General features: G+C 44.1%; 1 protein-coding gene across 1 annotated transcript in view; it reads right to left on the reverse strand.

Annotated features, from left to right (window-relative positions):
• Positions 1-18,969, reverse strand: part of LOC124606679 (homeobox protein B-H1) — a 455,998-nt gene that overhangs the window by 25,949 nt on the left and 411,080 nt on the right. Inside the window, exon 3 of the mRNA XM_047138693.1 lies at positions 8,101-8,229. Within this exon, the coding sequence (XP_046994649.1) occupies positions 8,101-8,229 (129 nt within the window). The remainder of the gene's footprint in view (positions 1-8,100; positions 8,230-18,969) is intronic.

Here is an 18,969-nt window from a genome sequence, read left to right on the forward strand (position 1 = left end):
GCAACATTACTATCAGTAATCTTATATCTTACACATATTATAAATGCGAAGGTTACGTGTGTGTGTCTGTGTGTGTGTGTGTGTGTGTGTGTGTGTGTGTGTGTGTGTGTGCGTGAATCTCGCTGAAACGGCTAGATGAATTTATATGAAATGCGGAATAGAGATCACTTGTACCCTGAATTAAGACACAGGCTACGTTATATACATCTACCTCTCAAAGAGGTAGGGGTGAAAAAGAAGTGTAGCCCACGACGCACAGATGTCCATATTTTAGGCTTCCAGCTTTTGAGAATGCGACACTTGGAACAAATTTTCCACACAATTTCACACCTTCATGGAAGTTTTCCTCGCTGACAACCCCCACAATATGGTGAAAGGGAAAAAAATTATTGCTTACTACATTTTCGCTGTTTATAAAGTAAAGCCGCGCGGGATTAGCCGAGTGGTCTCGGGCGCTGCAGTTATGGTCTGTGCGGCTGGTCCTGGCTGAGGTTCGAGTCCTCCTGCGGGCATGGGTGTGTGTATTTGTCCTTAGGATAATTTAGGTTAAGCAGTGTGTAAGCTTAGGGACTGATGACCTTAGCAGTTAAGTCCCATAAGATTTCACACACATTTGAACATTTTTATGAAGTAAAATTGCCGCCTCAGGCGTGATATTTTAATTTGTTACTTCTTAACAAAAAACTCTATTCATAACACATTTCGCATACAGAAGCCACATATACGACTGAATATACCTACAAAATTATATCACTGTACGATACATAGTTGAGGAAATACAACGTCATAAACATTGAGCTGAACGAAAATGAAAGTACAAGGTGAAATCCGCTAGAGATACAGCTGAATTATGAATAGAAATATATGTGAACTGTCTTAAATACACGTGAAGCATTTTTGACATCTGCGTCTACACGGACGTTGCAATAGGTGAATAGCTTATCCTAAACCCCTGGAACGATTTCAGCCAAATTTGGTACAATTTTTTTTATTCATCTCTCTTCCGACTTGTTTCATGCGGATCGCCACGAATTTCTCTGCTGTGATACCATTTTTTCATCTCAGAACAGCAATTGTACCCTACGTCTTCAATTATTTGCTGGATGTATTCAAATCTCTGTCTTCCTCTACAGTTTTTACCCTCAACAGCACCCTCTAGTGCCATGGAAGTTATCCCCTGATGCCTTAACAGATGGCCTATCATTCTGTCCCTTAATCTGTCAGTGTTTTCCATATGTTGCTTTCCTCGCCGATTCTGCAGAGAACCGCCTCATTCCTTACCTTATCACTCCACGTAATTTTCAACACTCTTCTGTAACACCACATCTCAGAGGTTTCGAACCTCTTTCGTTCTGGTTTTCCCACCATCCATGTCCCACTACGATTCGATTCTGTGCTCGAAACGTGCATTCTCAGAAACGTCTTCCCCAAATTAAGACCTTTGTTTGATACTAGCAGAATTCTCTTATCTATGAATGCCTTTTTCTCCAATGCTAGTCTGCTTTTGAAGTCCTCCTTGCGTCCGTCATACGTTATTCTGTTGCTTATGTAACTTCGCCTACTTCGTGATCACAATTGTAGCGTTAAGTTTCTCGCTGTTCTCATTTCTGCTACTTCTCATTACTTTGGTCTTCTTCGACTTACTCCCAATCCATATTCTGTTCGCTCCATTCAACACACCCTGCAGTTCTTCTTCACTTTCACTGAGGGTAGTGATGTCGTCAGGGAATTTTATCAATGATATCCTTTCACCCTGAATTTTAAACCCATTCTTAAGCCTTTCTTTTATTTTCCTCTTTGCTTCTTCGATTTATAGACTGAACATTAGAGCTGAAAGACTACATCCCTCTTATACGTTTTCTAATCCAAGCAGTTCGTTCTCGGTCTTGTAGTCTTATTGTTCCCTCTTGGCTCTTGTACATATTGTATATTACCCACGTTTCCCCATAGCTTACTCTTATTTTTCTCAGAATTTCGATCGTCTTGCACCATTTTACACTGTCGAACGCTTTGTCCAGGTCGACAGATCCTATGAACGTGTCTTCATTTTTCTTCAGTCTTGCTTCCCTTATCAATTGCAATGTCAGAACCGCCTCTCTGGTGCCTTTACCTTTCCTAAAGCCAAAATGATCGCCATCTAACAATTCCTCAATTTTCTGTTTCATTCTTCTGGATACTAATTTTGTCAGGAACTTGGATGCATGAGCTGTTAAGCTTATTGTGCGATAATTCTCGCACTTCTCAGATCTTGCACTTTTCGGAATTGTGTGGACGATGCTTTTCAGAAAGTCTGATGGTATACCACCAGTCTCAAACATTCTACGTATCAACGTGAGTAGTCGTTTTGTTGCTACTTCACTCAATGATTTTAGAAATTCCGATGTAATGTTATCTCTCCCTTTTGCCTTATTTGATCTTAAGTTTTTATATTCAGATTCTAGTACTGGGTATCTCTTTCCTGTCGACTCCTGTTTCTTCTTCTGTCACGTCGTCAGACTAGTATTCCCCCTCGTAGTGTACTCTTTCCGGCTATATGATCTGTCCTCTGCATTTAACAGTGGAATTTAGATTGAATTCTTAACATTACCTCCCTTTCTCTTAAGTTCACCTAACGTTATTTTGACTTTTCTATATGTTGGATCCGTCCTTTCGACACTAATTTCTTTTTCGATTTCTTCACATTTTTCATGCAGCCATTTTGCCTTCGCTTTCATGCAATTCCTATTTATTTCGCTCCTCTTTGGCTTATATTTCTGTGTTCCTGAATTTGCCTAAACATTTTTGTACATCCTTCTTTCGTCGATAAGCTGGTGTACTTCATGTATTATCCATGATTTCTTCGCAGTTACCTTCCTTGTACCTACGGTTTTCTTTTCAGCTTCTGTGACTGCTCTCTTTAGAGAGGTCCATTCCTCTTCAGCTATACTGCCTACCGCTATCGCAGCGTCTACAACATCAGACAACTTCAAGCATATCTTTCCATTACGTAGTACATTCGTATCCACTTCTTTGCGCACTGAGTCTGCCCGACTAGTCTCTTAAACTTCAGCCTACTATTCATCACTACTAAATTGTGATCCGAGTCTTTATCTGCTCCTAGATATGCCTTACAATCCGATACCTAATTTCGGAACCTCCGCCTGACTATGATGTAATCTAATTGAAAACTTCTCGCATCTCCAGGCATTTTTCCAAATCTACCTCTGCCTCTTGTGATTCTTGAACAGAGTATTCGCTGTTACCACTGATATTTATTGCAGAACTTAATTAGTCTTTCTCCCCTCTCGTGTCTATTACCAAGCCCATATTCTCCCGTAGCCCTGTCTTCTACTCCCTCTCCTACAACTGCATTGCAATCCCACATAGCTATTAGATTTTCATCTTCCTTTACGTACCGAATTACCAGTTCAGTATCCTCACGTACTTCCTATATCTCTTCTTGCGTCGTCAGTATGTATACCCGCACTATTTTGTCGGGTTGGTCTGCTGTCAATTCTGATGAGAACGACCCCGTCAATGATTTTTTCACAATAACTCACTCTCGTCCTACCTTCCTATTCATACGGAATCCTACTCCCATTATACCATTGTCTGCTGTTGTTGTTATTACCCCACACTCGTCTGACCGAAACCCTTGCGTTCTTTCCATTTCACTTCACTGGTTCCCACTACATCTACACTACTGGCCATTAAAATTGTTACACCAAGAAGAAATGCACATGATAAACGGGTATTCATTGGACAAATATATTATACTAGAACTGACATGTGATTACATTTTCACGCAATTTGGGTGCATACATCCTGAGAAATCAGTACCCAGAACCACCACCTCTGGCCATAATAACGGCCTTGATACGTCTGGGCATTGAGTCAAACAGAGCTTGGATGGCGTGTACAGGTACAGCTGCCCATGCAGCTTCAACACGATACCACAGTTCATCAAGAGTAGTAACTGGCGTATTGTGGCGACCCAGTTGCTCGGTCACCATTGACCAATGTTTTCAATTGGTGAGAGATCTGGAAAATGCGCTGGTCAGGACAGCAGTCGAACATTTTCTGTATCCAGAAAGGTCCGTACAGGACCTGCAACATTCGGTCGTGCATTATCCTGCTGAAATGTAGGGTTTCGCAGGGATCGAATGAAGGGTAGAGCCACGGGTCGTAACACATCTGAAATGTAACGTCCACTGTTCAAAGTGCCGTCAGTGCGAACAAGAGGTGACCGAGACGTGTAACCAATGGCACCCCATACCATCACGCTGGGTGACACGCCAGTACGGCGATGACGAATACACGCTTCCAATGTGCGTTCACCGCGTTGTCGCCAAACACGGATGCGACCATCATGATGCTGTAAACAGAACCTGGATTCATCCGAAAAAATGACGTTTTGCCATTCGTGCACCCAGGTTCGTCGTTGAGTACACCATGACAGGCGCTCCTGTCTGTGATGCAGCGTCAAGGGTAACCATAGCCATGGTCTCCGAGCTGATATTCCATGCTGCTGCAAACGTCGTCGAACTGTTCGTGCAGATGGTTGTTGTCTTGCAAACGTCCCCATCTGTTGACTCAGGGATCGAGACGTGGCTGCACGATCCGTTACAGTCATGCGGATAAGATGCCTGTCATCTCGACTGCTAGTGATACGAGGCCGCTGGGATCCTGCACGGCGTTCCGTATTACCCTCCTGAACCCACCGATTCTATATTCTGCTAACAGTCATTGGCTCTAGACCAACGCCAGCAGTAATGTCGCGATACGATAAAGCGCAATCGCGATAGGCTACGATCCGACCATTATCAAAGTCGGAAACGTGATGGTACGCATTTCTTCTCCTTACACGAGGTATCACAACAACGTTTCACCAGACAACGCCGGTTAACTGCTGTTTGTGTATGACAAATTAGTTGGAACTTTAATCATGTCAGCACGTTGTAGGGGTCGCCACCGGCGTCAACCTTGTGTGAATGCTATGAGAAGCTAAACATTTGCATATCACAGCATCTTCTTCCTGTCGGTTAAATTTCGCGTCTGTAGCACGTCATCTTTGTGGTGTAGCAATTTTAATGGCTAGTTGTGTACATTGAGCCTTGCCATTTCCCTTTTCAGGTTTTCTAGCTTCCCTGCCACGTTAAAACTTCTGACATTCCATGCCCCGACCCGTAGAACGTTATCCCTTCGTTGGTTACTCAGTCTTTTTTTTCATAGTCGTTTCCCCTTTGGCAGTCCCTTCCCGAATACCCGAATGGGAGACTTGCCTGGCGTCTTTTGCCAATGGAGAGATCATCATTATACTTTTTTCAGTTACAGGTCAAATGGCCGGTGGATACACATTATGTGTCTCTGAAGCAGTGGTTTCCATTGCCTTCTGCATCCTCATTTCGTTGATCATTGCTGATTCTTCCCCCTTTAGAGGCAGTTTCCCATCCCAAGGGCAACAGAGTGCCCTGAATCTCTATCCGTTCCATGCTGATTCTTCCCCCTTTAGAGGCAGTTTCCCATCCCAAGGGCAACAGAGTGCCCTGAATCTCTATCCGTTCCTCAACCCTCTTTTGACAAGGCCGTTGGCTGAGTGGGGGGAATGCTGGACATTTGCCACGCCGGACATTGCCACACTTGCCCCTTCGCCGGGTAGCTTGAGCAGCGATCCCTCAGGTAAGGGACGCCCTTCCTCGTACTTCTTCTGTCCGCTTTCAAACCGCCATCTCCACATTTTACTCGATACAACTAGTACGTAAGGGACCTTCTTCTTCGACATCTTGGCCAACACAGAGCTTCTTTTCCGAAATCGAAATATTTATAACTTTTGGGAAACGAAAGCAATACCGACGATTATGTCAGTATGTAATTAGTTTGCCAAGTATAAATATAGATTCCTCCGTATGTACGGTAGCTTCCTTTCACGCTCACTGATTCCGATAGAAACAGTCCATCGCCATGGGGGCAGCAAGAAAGGAACGATGTAAAGAGAATGCGAATGTGAGCTAATCATTTCTTTTTGATCACTGCATTTGTGCCTACTTCAATTACTACAACTGCATGCCCAAAAGACAACAAGGAAAGAATAAATGGGTATGTGAATGTTTGAAAAGAAGAACAACATACTCCATATTAATTTACTCTCTAAAATGCGATATCTCTTTCGGCGAAATATTAGTTAATAAAGTGTAGCGGGACAATGTTCAAAACATGACTGAAAATACGTTCACTAAATGGAGATAAGAACATCTATGATTGACATTTCATCTAAAGTCGAAGTACAATTTAAAAATGTTAGAAATAAGGAAATGAAGTAATACAGAATGCTTTACTTGTAAGTACGTTGTTGTTCTACATTGTTTAGCTCTGGTATTTACAGGGTCACAGGGAACGCATCCTAAGTTTTGGAGGGAAAAGTCGTAATTGTAATGATCTGCACTACAACAGAAACAAGAGGAACAACTTAAGGAAAAATAATGTAATGTGTGTTCCAGCTCACAAGCGATATTGAAGCAGATAGTTCCTGTGACTTAGTATGGGCAGAGGTTATATGCGACAACCGGAATAAATTAACTGGCTCCTTTTACCGACCCCCGGTCTCAGATGAAACAGTTGCTGAACGGTTCAAAGAAAACTTGAGTCTCATCGCAAATAGGTACCCTACTCATACAATTATAGTTGGCAGTGACTTCAATCTACCTTCCGTACGTTGACAAAAATTCATTTTCAGACCCTACTGTAGATAGAAAAAACCTTCCATAATTGTTCTAAACGCTTTTTTTAAAATTATTTGAAGAATTAGTTCACGAGGCCACTCACATTGTAAATGGTTACAAAAACACACTTGACTTTTTAGCCACAAATAATCCTGAGCATCACGACGGATACAGGGATTAGTGAACACACAGTCGTAGCGAGGCTCACTTCCGTAACAAAGAAATTCACCAAAACTAAACGCGAAATATATCTATCTATAAAAGCAACTAAAAATTCGGTTGACATCTTTCTGATAGACGGTCTCCAGTCCTTCCAAACTATGTAAGTGAAGACCATATGTGGCTTAAGTTCAAAGAAGTAGTATCAACAGCACTCGAGAAATTCATACCAAATAAATTAATAAGAGACAGAACCGATCCCCATTTGGTACACAAAACACGAGAGAAAGCTGCTGCAGGAGCACCGAAAAAGGTAAGTATAATTTAGGCGAACGCAAAACCTCCAAGATTGGCGAAGTTTTACTGAGGCTCGAAATTTGGTGCGGATTTCAATGCGAGATGCATTTAATAGTTTCCACAACGAAACTCTCTCTAGACATGTGGCGGAAAATCCAAAGATATTCTGGTTCTATGTTAAGTAAACCAGCGGAAAGAGTCAGTAAGCGATGGGGAGGAGGAGCAGGGGGAGACAAGGGACCCAACCCTCCGGAGCAGGTAAAATCATGGCAAATGTCCGGCGCGGCAAATGTCCGCACACCAATGGGGATGACTTCTTATGCCAAAAGTCTTCGGTCGCCAGTGCTGGCGATTTTTATTGAAAATTTAAGAGGTGGTGGGGTCTGGAAAGAAATACTGTGGGGGTAAGAACCACCAGCCTCCTACTGGGGTGGGGGTGATAATGTGAGAGAGAAGGGAGTGGGGAGGAGGAGATTGATAGACAGAGAAAGGGAAGAAGGAGATACACACAGGTAGTGGGAGAGGAGGAGATGGAAAGAGGAAGGAAAGAGGAGATGGACAGAGAGGACGGTGGAGGAGACGGACTGTGAGAAGGGGGCAGAGATGAAAAGGGCGAGGGGAAGGAGGAGACGGACAGAGAGGGGGGACGAGGGAATCAATAGAGAGTGAGGATGGAGGAGTTGGAAATAGAGAGGGGGTGGAAGGGATGGACGGAGAGAGGGGGGAATGCAGAAGATGGGCAGAGAGTGGGAGAAGCACGAGAATGACAGAGAGAGGGGGAACGAGGAGATGGGCTAATACAAGATAGTAATAAATACACATCTGGGCTGGGACTCTGGGCGACGCTACTATATCTACGAGTACGGACGAAGAGAATGTTTCAGTGCTCAAGATGCTGTCTGCATGGCCTGGCTGTAGGAAGGGAAGACACAAGCGGAGTACTCACCAAGCAGCTGCTCGAGATACGAGCATTCCGGAGCGGCCGAGCCGCCCGCAGGCTCGGAGGCGGCGGCGGCAGCGGCGGCGGCCACTGCGGGCGACATGAGGCTCAGCTGCGCCGACAGCTCCTCCATGTCTGCAACACACACACCACACACCGTGCGTCACAACCAGCCAGGACTTCTGACAAACCTAAAAACTGTTAACACTGCTGCAGTTCCGATAAAGTTACTTGTACATGATAAAAGCATGCGTCCTCGGCAAAGTTCACTGGTTAAGCCATGTCGATTTACTAGCCGAATGACGATGTCGTCTTGAAGAAACGTTTCGACAGGTACCCTACTCCTCTTCCGACAAAATCAGGCGTTACCTGAAGATGACGAATGGGAAGCTTGTCTAAACGTTGCTTCGAGGTGACGCTTTTAGTATCCAGTGTGATGCAATTGCCGGTATAGCATTGTGACTGAAGATTAAGACACCAGATTAGTAAACAACCCGATACCGAATGTATTATTTCGTACTTACATTTATTTGCCATCAGAAAAGTTTTGATTTCAGTGCGATAGTTAAATTTCTTCTCCATGTCTTATATTTAATGTGTGCTAATTTCAGTTCTTATGACATTTTACGTCTCTTTAATAAAAGATATGCAGTGTTTTAATAATTTTTGAATAAACTCTTAGGATGACAAAAAATTTATTTAAAAAGTAATTCAGGTATATGCGAAAATAAGAATAATAAAATCCTAGTAAAAGTGTTAGTATTAATTTTGGAATTGATTTTTACACACATTATCAGTATAAAAATTGTATTTGAAAATTTACAAACCGCTATGTAACTCATTAGATATTTTTCGATATTTACATACAGCTGTGATTTAGAAATTCCTAAATTAATAATTATCGTTGTATTTCGACACGTTAACGATGATATATGCTTTTGTATTATTAAAAATTTTATAAATAGCTGACGCACCTGTAACAGTTGGATAAGTATTATGTTATAATGACTCAGTATGTGTTTGTCAAGCTCAGAAATTTGTTTGAATCAAGCGTAATATCTCTCCGTGTCACTCAGAATCAGTGCTATGATGAACTGTTGTAATGAAGGTCTTAGGGATTGGAAACAGATTTTTTTTATTTGCATCTTCAGTCATACACCAAGTTCCCTGGATCGATAATCATCCACTGAATGAGACAAGTGAATTACGCAGTTTTGGTTTTGCGTTTATGATGTGTCACTCTGCAAATAATTTAAAGCAGTAGATTAGCCATTAATTTACCAAAAGAGTGTTCAGGTTTGAAATTTATTTGTTTTGCAAAATATCTTAAGAGAAGAATACAGTAATATTGTATCATCATCTACAGAGCTGATATGCTATTAGTCAAGTATGTTCGTTGGCGCTGCGTCTCGACTTTTAGCGTTCATCTTCAAGAGTTACATGGTGTTTCATAATTCCTATTACAGACTTCAAAGGTTGTGGAGGGGACTTAGTAGATAAAGTTTTGATAAGGAACCCATGACTAGTAATATACCGTATGGATAGAAAATGTGGAGATAGGGTCAGTTTTAAAGTTCCCACTTCACAGTACGGTACGTGATGGTAGAGCTACCCAATACATTTATCGAGAACGTTTCCGGATGCCCTCAGCAGACACACCTTGCACAGTGAACAGTAGGGTCGCCACGTAGGGAAGCTCTTGTAGAGCACCCAGCTCACTGTCTCCGCTGTGAAGCGTGAGATTTGAAAGGGACCCCCTCTTCAAACTTATTTTACATCCATACGGTTCATTTCCGGATGAAGGTTCTTTACCAGAAGTTTATCTGCTACGTCCGCCCTGCAACCGCTAGAAGCCTGAAATGGAAATCGTGAACCGCCATATCGGTTCTGGAGCACTGTGCAACATTAAGGTGGTGTCCAGAGGTCCGAAACACCCACAGTTTCGCACGAGACCCTAAATCTGTGGAGTGCAAGAAGTACGTCACATTGTGACCGCATTAAGTGGGCCAGACAGAATATTTACCTGTGTCTACCGTCCCCCCAACCCCTCCAACACAGCAGACTTGCGTAAAAAGTCTTCTCATTGTGTTAACGTAGACTTCATGTTTTTATTATTGTGCCGAACGGTATTTTCAACTCCTAGCGTGCGCCAGGCAATGACTAAATGATCACACTCACGCCTGACGAGCGAAACCGACAGTGAATCACGTGAATGACTTAATAAGAGAAGAAGCAGCAGTTGACAGGGAAGAGATATGAGATCAAGTACTAGGATTTAAAGGAGCCTTCTAGAAATAAGGTCAAATAAAGCGGAGGGATAGATAACTTTTCACCGGAATTTCTAAAATCATCGGGGGTAGCGGCAGCAGATCGACTACTCACGTTGGTGTGTGAAATGTATGAGACTGGCAATGTATTAGACCTTCGTAAAAACATCAACAACACCATTCCGAAGATATCATGAATATGTACTGGGTGTAATGGGTGTAAAACAGAAAAAGAGGAAGATAATGAGGTGTAATAGAAATGGGAATAGCGAGACACTTAACATCAAAATTGGTGATCTCGAAGTAGACGAAGTAAAGGAATTCTGTTATCTTGTAAACAAAATTACCCATGGCGGACGAAGCAAGGAGGACATAAAAAGCAGACTAGCACAGGCAAAGATGGCATTCCTGGCAAAGAGAAGTCCAGTGGTAATTTTAGAAAGAAATTTGTGAGAATGTATGTCTGGAGCACAGAATTGTACGGTAGTAAGACATGGACTGTGGGAGAAGAGAATCGAAGCATTCGAGATGCTACAGAAAAACGTTGAAAATTAGGTAGAGTAATAAGATGAGGAATGAGGAAGATTTCCGGAGAATCGATGAGGAAATTAATACATGGAAAACGCTAACAAGAGGAAGCGACAGGATGACAGGACATCTGTTAAGACATGAGCGAGTAACTTCCATGGTACTAGAGGGAGCTGTAGAGGGTAAACACTGCAGAAGAAGACAGGAAATTGAATACATCCAGCAAATAATTGGCGACGTAGGGTGGAACTGCTACCCTAAGACGAAAAGCTTGGCACGGGAAAAGTATTCATTACAGTACGCATCAAACTAGTTAGAAGACTGATGACTCAAATAAAAAAGGTCACAGAGAAGAGAAGAAAAAGTTTTAAATAATTTTTGCCTAATTACACAGCGCTACGTTTTATTTAGCCATTTTTGCTACGTCGAAAACAATTTCCAATGGCCGCAATTTTATTTCTCATAATATTTTTATTGGTTAAGCAATATGGAACACCTTTATCAACCAATGACTCTTTCTTCAAAATGTTCAAATGTGTGTGAAATCTTATGGAACTTAACTGCTAAGGTCATCAGTCCCTAAGCTTACACACTACTTAACCTAAATAATCCTAAGGACAAACACACACACACCCATGCACGAGGGAGGACTCGAACCGCCGCCGGGATCAGCCGCACAGTCCACGACCGCAGCGCCCCAGACCGCTCGGCTAATCCCGCGCGGCGACTCATTCTTAATGGGAACTGCTAGTCTGTTAGTAAGTTGTGGGTCTTAAAATAGGATGCTACTCCCCTGTACACAGTGATATCATGGAGAGATACTGCTTAGAGAGATGGGGTGGAATAATGCACATGGGCGCTGATACACACTCTTTTGGTTGGAAATATTTTCACTGGATTTATTATTTAAGCAGCAACAATATTTCCTTCAATTACGAAATAAAATGTGTCGCCCAGCAGCAAAATAACATCTGATTATGCTGAAGATCCTCGAGTGTTTTAGATACTAGTGCAGTGGAACATTACATTTGGTAACATAGTATTCGACTGATGTCGCACGGTATATTCAGTTATTTTTCCTGCAGCTTCCACAGCGAATAGGAACAGTTATATAGCATTCCGAATACGTTCAGTGAGGCGAAAAAAATGGCTCCGAGCACTATGGGATTTAACATATGAGGTCATCAGTCCCCAAGAACTTAAAACTACTTAAACGTAACTAACCTAAGGACATCACACACATCCATGCCCGAGGCAGGATTCGAACCTGCGACCGTAACAGTCGCCTAGAACCGCTCGGTCATCGCGGCCGGCCTCAGTGAGGCAAGTCGAATGATTCGACGCAGATCAAGGAATGAAGTCAATGTTCCATAGAGCTTGAAGATGGTGCTGACATTATTTGTTATACTGGCACGAAGTTACTGCGGCTACGCTGTGAGGAAGTGTCTGTCAGACTTACAGGACTTACAGCTCAGGGAATATGGCCGTATAAATCCATACATAGAGATACGCTACCCAATTCGCTGCGAATCCCTAATGCAATTACTAGCTGAAATAAAGGGTGAAGCAAGTTTCAGAACTGGAAAATTTTTAACAAAATGTCGCTGCGGGAAAGTTCCTTATTCATGAAGGAGGAATACATCTTCCTACAACGAGAAGTCGACATATACGTATAACGGAAGTTACTGTGATGGAAATGTGGCAATTCACCAAAGCAAGACTCGAGAATTTGGTTCTGTCAGACTATTCAATCACTTTCGGTGCAATTTAGGAGGCATCACAGGACCAATTAAATTCAAAAATTAGAAACGCACGAGGCAATACTGATTGTACGACTTAACTTAGAAGATAGACTGAAGAAAGAGAAACATAAATTACAGCGTTTGTAGGTTAAGACAAAGCCTGCGGCAATGTAAACTGGAATAAAGCACTCCGTCTTCAGGTCACAAGTGGCCCATCGGACCTCAGGTGAGAATGCGGATAGGAGGGGCGTGTGGTCAGCACACCACTCTCCCGATCGTTATAATGGTATTCTTTGACCGGATCCGCTACTATTCGGTCGAGTAGCTCCTCAATTGGCATCACGAGGCTGAGTGCACCCCGAAAAATGGCAACAGCGCATGGCGGCTGGATGGTCACCCATCCAAGTGCCGGCCACGCCCGATAGCGCTTAACTTCGGTGCCCTCACGGGAACCGCTGTTTCCACTGCGGCAAGGCCGTTTCCTAAACTGGAATACATTATTTGTAATTCCAGAGGTAGCAGGGATAACTAAAATAGTGAGGGAACGGTTATCTACAATTTGTACACAAACCAGACGGCAAAATTCAAAGGATATGAAAGACGGGTAGTATTTTAGAAAAGTGTGAGGTAGAGTTATAACGTGTCGCTGATGTTACTCATCCTGCACACTGAGTAAGCAATAAAGGATACCAAGGAGACTTTTGGAAAAGGGATTAACGTGCAGGGAAAAAATGACATTGTAATTCTGTCAGGCACGGTAAAGGCGCAGGAACATCATTCGAACGGGATGAATAGTGTCCGTCCTGTTCTGGAGGATTACCGAGCAGTGTGGGGTCCGCATCAGATAGGATTAACGGAGGACGCCGAAAAAGTTCAGAGAAGGGCAGTACATTTTGTATAATCGCGTAGTAGGAGAGAGACGGCCACAGATATGATACCTGAATTGGGATGGCAATCATTAAAACAAAGGCGTTTTTCATTGCGAAGGGATATCCCCACGAAATTTCAGTAACCAACTTTGTTGTCCGAATGGGAAAATATTTCGTTGGCACTTACGTACGTAGAGATAAATGATCATCATAAGAAATCAGATGTCGCATGTAAAGAGTTAAGTGTTCTTTTTCCACGCGCTCTTCGGCAGTGGAATGGCAGAGGGAAAACTTGAGAGTTGTTGCAGAGTACAAAAAAATGGCTCTAAGCACTATGGGACCTAACATCTAAGGTCATCAGTCCCCTGGACTTAAAACTACTTAAACCTAACTAACCTAAGGACATGACACACACCCATGCCCGAGACAGGATTCGAACCTGCGACCGTAGCAGGCGCGCGGTTCCAGACTGAAGCGCCTAGAACCGCGCGACCACAGCGGCCGGCTGTTGCAGAGTAGTCATATAGGTGTAGATGTAGGAAATTACACATTGAATGCAGTAGATGAGTTTCGCCATTTGGGCAGCAAAATAGCACATTCTGGCCGATGTAGAGACGATATAAAATGCACGATTGCACAAACATTTTGTAGAAAAGAGAAAATTGTTTCAATTACTGTAAATGTAAATGTTATGCAGTACTAGAATGAGATTTTCATTCTGCAGCGGAGTGTGCGCTGATATGAAACTTCCTGGCAGATCAAAACTGTGTGCCGGACCGAGACTCCCTCGGGACCTTTGCCTTTCGCGGGCAAGTGCTCTACCATCTGAGCTACCCAAGCACGACTCACGCCCCGTATTCACAGTTTTACTTCTGCCAGTACCTCGTCTCCTACCTTCCAAACTTTACAGAAGCTTTCCTGGTCCCGAGTTCGAGTCTCGGTCCGGCACACAGTTTTGATCTGCCAGGAAGTTTCGTTATGCAGTACTTCTGGATGTAATTTTCTAGATTTTGAAGAAGTGAAACATGGACGATAAACAGTTTGGACAGGAATAGAACAGATGATTTTGAAATGTGGTGACACAGAAGAATGCTGAAGATAAGATCGGGTAACCTATGAAAAGGTAATGAATAGAATTGGGGAGGATGCAAAGGAAGGGGTCGGTCGATACGACACAATTTGAGGCATCAGAGGAATGGTGTTTTCCTCGTAGAGAGAAGTGTAGGAGGTTAAATATTGTAGAGAGCCACCAAGTATTGGCTACAGCAAGCGGGTTCAAGTGGATATGGGTTGCTATAATTAAAGGGAGATGAAGAAGCTTGTGCAGAACACGGAGAGCTTTATGAAAGAACTCTTTGGACTGGGGACCAAAACACCAATAAGGATAGGCCGGGGACTTACGATACATTGGGTAGACCACAGAAGCCGGTTTCATTGTGCACCAGTCAGTGTCAGCAGTGAGGAAGACGCTGCTGTTTTTCCGGGAAGCAGTCTACAAAGGTGACGCAAGATTGTGGAACGGCCATTCATCAGAGCGGTTTGTCGAGCAGTATTTCACGGCGGGACTCTGGCGTAAGCCTCGTCACTCACGCAGGGCAGTGATTAATCGGCTGCGAGCTGCGCAGCGCTGAGGAGAGCCGTGTTTCGGGGAAGACGCAGCGGCAGCAGCAGCAGCCGCCGCGGGCTGGCCGGCTGTGTTTGTAGCGCGTCGCCCACGCTCCGCCCCGCTCCCCACAGACCCAGGCCAGACTTCCGTCCGCCGCGCCGCCGGTATTTATAGGAATCGCGACGAGAGGTGCGCGCGCCGCTACACGCCCGGCGACGGGTTCCGGCGGCAGGTGAGGGCCGGGGCGGGGCGGGGGTTCACGCCACGCTCAGCTGCCGGGATGCAAGAGGGGCATCGTGGCGGCTATTACCCTCCTCTCCCTCTCAACCCTCCCCCCCCCCCCCCTCCCAAAAAAATATTTTAACCATTTCCACGGGAGCCCATGCAAACGTGCGTGTTACACCTTTTTTTCCACACTAATACATAACCCCTACAGGGCGAAGTCGCAAGAGGCCGATGATGTTTCCGGTATTCGACGTCCCACATATTGTCTACCATGCAACAACAATATTGGCTGTTAATGGCAACAGAACAGGGGACGGAACTAGAGCTATCCAATGATGTGCACAGCGTGAGGCAAGGGGGCGAAGTTGAGCTGTTTAGTCGACGAGTAACTCCCAACAGTACTACCGTGCTAGTGGTGTTCACACAAAGCGGAGCATTGGCAAAGATAAACAACGAAAATATTGCATTATACGAGGGTCTACATCTACATCTAAATTTATACTCCGCAAGCCACCAAACGGTGTGTGGCGGAGGGCACTTTACGTGCCACTGTCATTACCTCCCTTTCCTGTTCCATTCGCGTATGGTTCGCGGGAAGAATGACTGTCTGAAAGCCTCCGTGCGCGCTCGAATCTCTCTAATTTTACATTCGTGATCTCCTCGGGAGGTATAAGTAGGGGGAAGCAATATATTCGATACCTCATCCAGATACGCACCCTCTCGAAACCTGGACAGCAAGCTACACCATGAAGCAGAGTGCATCTCTTGCAGAGTCTGCCACTTGAGTTTGCTAAAAATCTCTGTAACGCTATCACACTTACCAAATAACCCTGTGACGAAACGCGCCGCTTTTCTCTGGATCTTCTCTATCTCCTCTGTCAACCCGACCTGGTACGGATCCCCACTGATGATCAATACTTAAGTATAGGTCGAACAAGTGTTTTGTAAGCCACCTCCTTTGTTGATGGACTACATTTTCTAAGGACTCCCCCAATGAATCTCAACCTGGCATCCGCCTTAGCAACAATTAATTTTACATGATCATTCCACTTCAAATCCGTATGCATACTCCCAGATATTTTACAGAAGTAACTGCTGTCAGTGTTTGTTCCGCTATCATATAATCATACAGTAAAAGGATCCTTCTTTCTATGTACTCGCAATACATTACATTTGTCTATGTTAAGGGTCAGTTGCCACTCCCTGCACCAAGTGCCTATCCGCTGTAGATCTTCCTGCATTTCGCTGGAATTTTCTAACGCTGCAACTCCTCTGTATACTACAGTATCATCCACGAAAAGCCGCATGGAACTTCCGACACTATCTACTAGGTCATTTATATATATATTGTGAAAACCAATGGTCCCATAACACTCCCCTGTGGCACGCCAAAGGTTACTTTAACGTCTGTAGACGTCTCTCCATTGAGAACAACATGCTGTGTTCTGTTTGCTAAAAAGTCTTCAATCAGGCCACACAGCTAGTCTGATATTCCGCAGGCTCTTACTTTGTTTATCAGGCGACAGTGCGGAACTGTATCGAACGCCTTCCGGAAGTCAAGGAAAATGGCATCTACCTGGGAGCCTGTATCTAATATTTTCTGTGTCTCATGAACAAATAAAGCGAGTTTGGTCTCACACGATCGCTGTTTCCGGAATCCATGTTGATTCCTACAGAGTAGATTGTGGGTTTCCAGAAATGACATGATACGCGAGCAAAAAACATCTTCTAAAATTCTACAACAGATAGATGTCAGAGATGTAGGCCTATAATTTTGCACATCTGCTCGACGAACCTTCTTGAAAACTGGGACTACCTGTGCTCTTTTCCAATCATTTGGAACCTTCCGTTCCTCTAGAGACTTGTGGTACACGGCTGTTAGAAGGGGTGCAAGTTCTTTCGCGTACTCTATGTCACTCCAAAAGAAATGCATACTATTTTTTTTAAATCTATCTTTTATTCTACACGTTCGAAAGTTTTACAGTGTGTAGATACATCCTTTAGGAACAATATATTCATTTCTCCACATAATTTCAATCCCTATCAACTGTCTTATGCCATCTTGGAACCAGCGCCCGTATAAACGCATGGTAAAATCCTGGACCAACCTGTTGGAGCCACTGTTTGGCAGCGTGCACAAGGGAGTCATCATCTTCAAACCTTGTTACACGAAGAGAGTCTTTCAGTTTCCCAAAGAGATGATAGTCTAATGGAGCCAGGTCAGGGCTGTAAGGCGGGTGTTTCAGTGTTGTCCACCTGAGTTTTGTGATAGCTTCCATGGTTTTTTGACATGTTGCTGTGCCTTGTCGTGCAACAGCAAAACATCCTGCTTTTGCCGATGTGGTCGAACACGACTCAGTCGAGTTTGAAGTTTCTTCAGTATCGTCACATATGCATCAGAATTTAAGGTGGTTCCACTTGGCATGATGTCCACAAGCAAGAGTCCTTCGGAATCGAAAAACACCGTAGCCATAACTTTTCCAGGAGAAGGTGTGGTTTTGAATTTTTATTTTCCTTGGGTGAATTTGCATGATGCCACTCCATTGATTGCCTCTTCGTCAATGGTGAAAAATGATGGAGCCATGTTTCATCACCTATCACAATTCTTCCAAGAAATTCATCTGCACCACTCTCGTACCGTTCCAAAAGTAAGCTGCATACCGTTTTTCTTGTGTCTTTGTGAGCCACTGTCAACATCCTGGGAACCCACCTGGCACAAACCTTTTTTAACGCCAACACTTTCAGTATTCTGCAAACACTTCCTTCCCCTATCACAACGTAGCGTGACAATTCGTTCACTGTGATGCGTCTGTCAGCAGTCACCAATTCGTTAACTCTCTGCACATCGTCTGGAGTGTGTGCAGTACGAGGCCTGCCGCTGCGAGGACAATCCTCAAAATTGCCGTGCCCGCTTTCATCACGTAAACTGCTTGCCCACCGACTAACTGTACTGCGATCGACAGTTAACACACCACTTTTAAATGGGCCTTACCAAAGAACTTGCGACCTCTCACTCAAGGGGTTTCTTGCGAGTCTCTTGTCTTGGTTACAACCCAGATGGAACGATTGTGCACGTTCCGCGCAATTAAAGGACCACTTTTTCGAAACCGCATAATTGTCACCCTTTGCGACATGTAAGTTTGAAATTTGGCTCAAGCGTGCCTACGACCTTCCTCTGTAAAATTATGCAGAAGCGTGGCGCCCTGCGACGTCACCCTCGGATTTGGCGACGCTTCAAACAGCAAGGTGTTGACACGTGCGAAGAAGAAAAGCCAGAAGTTAGAAGTTCATGTGAGGTTTAAGATGGTTTATTTATATCACATTGGCACGGACGTTCACCACAATTCTGCCCAACGCTATCGTGGACGTGTCATACGATGGCAAGGCCATCACATCCCCTCTTACCCACATTACACCACTTCAAAGCCTCTGCAATGGAGGTCAGAACCGCGACGCCCACCGTTGAAATCATGCCGTTTCTTTTAAGTAGACGAGAAAAGCATTTCAGACACACTGCCACTCGGAATCGACACGAAAACGCCTTAGGGGTGGCACGAAGGGCATCAGTGAAACCGTTCCTTTTCTTGGGGCGTCGATTCCCACACGTTTCACAGTCGGAAACTACAGTTGTCAGTGTG

The sequence above is a fragment of the Schistocerca americana genome, chromosome 3, assembly GCF_021461395.2.
Source record: "Schistocerca americana isolate TAMUIC-IGC-003095 chromosome 3, iqSchAmer2.1, whole genome shotgun sequence".
Lineage (NCBI taxonomy): Eukaryota > Metazoa > Arthropoda > Insecta > Orthoptera > Acrididae > Schistocerca > Schistocerca americana.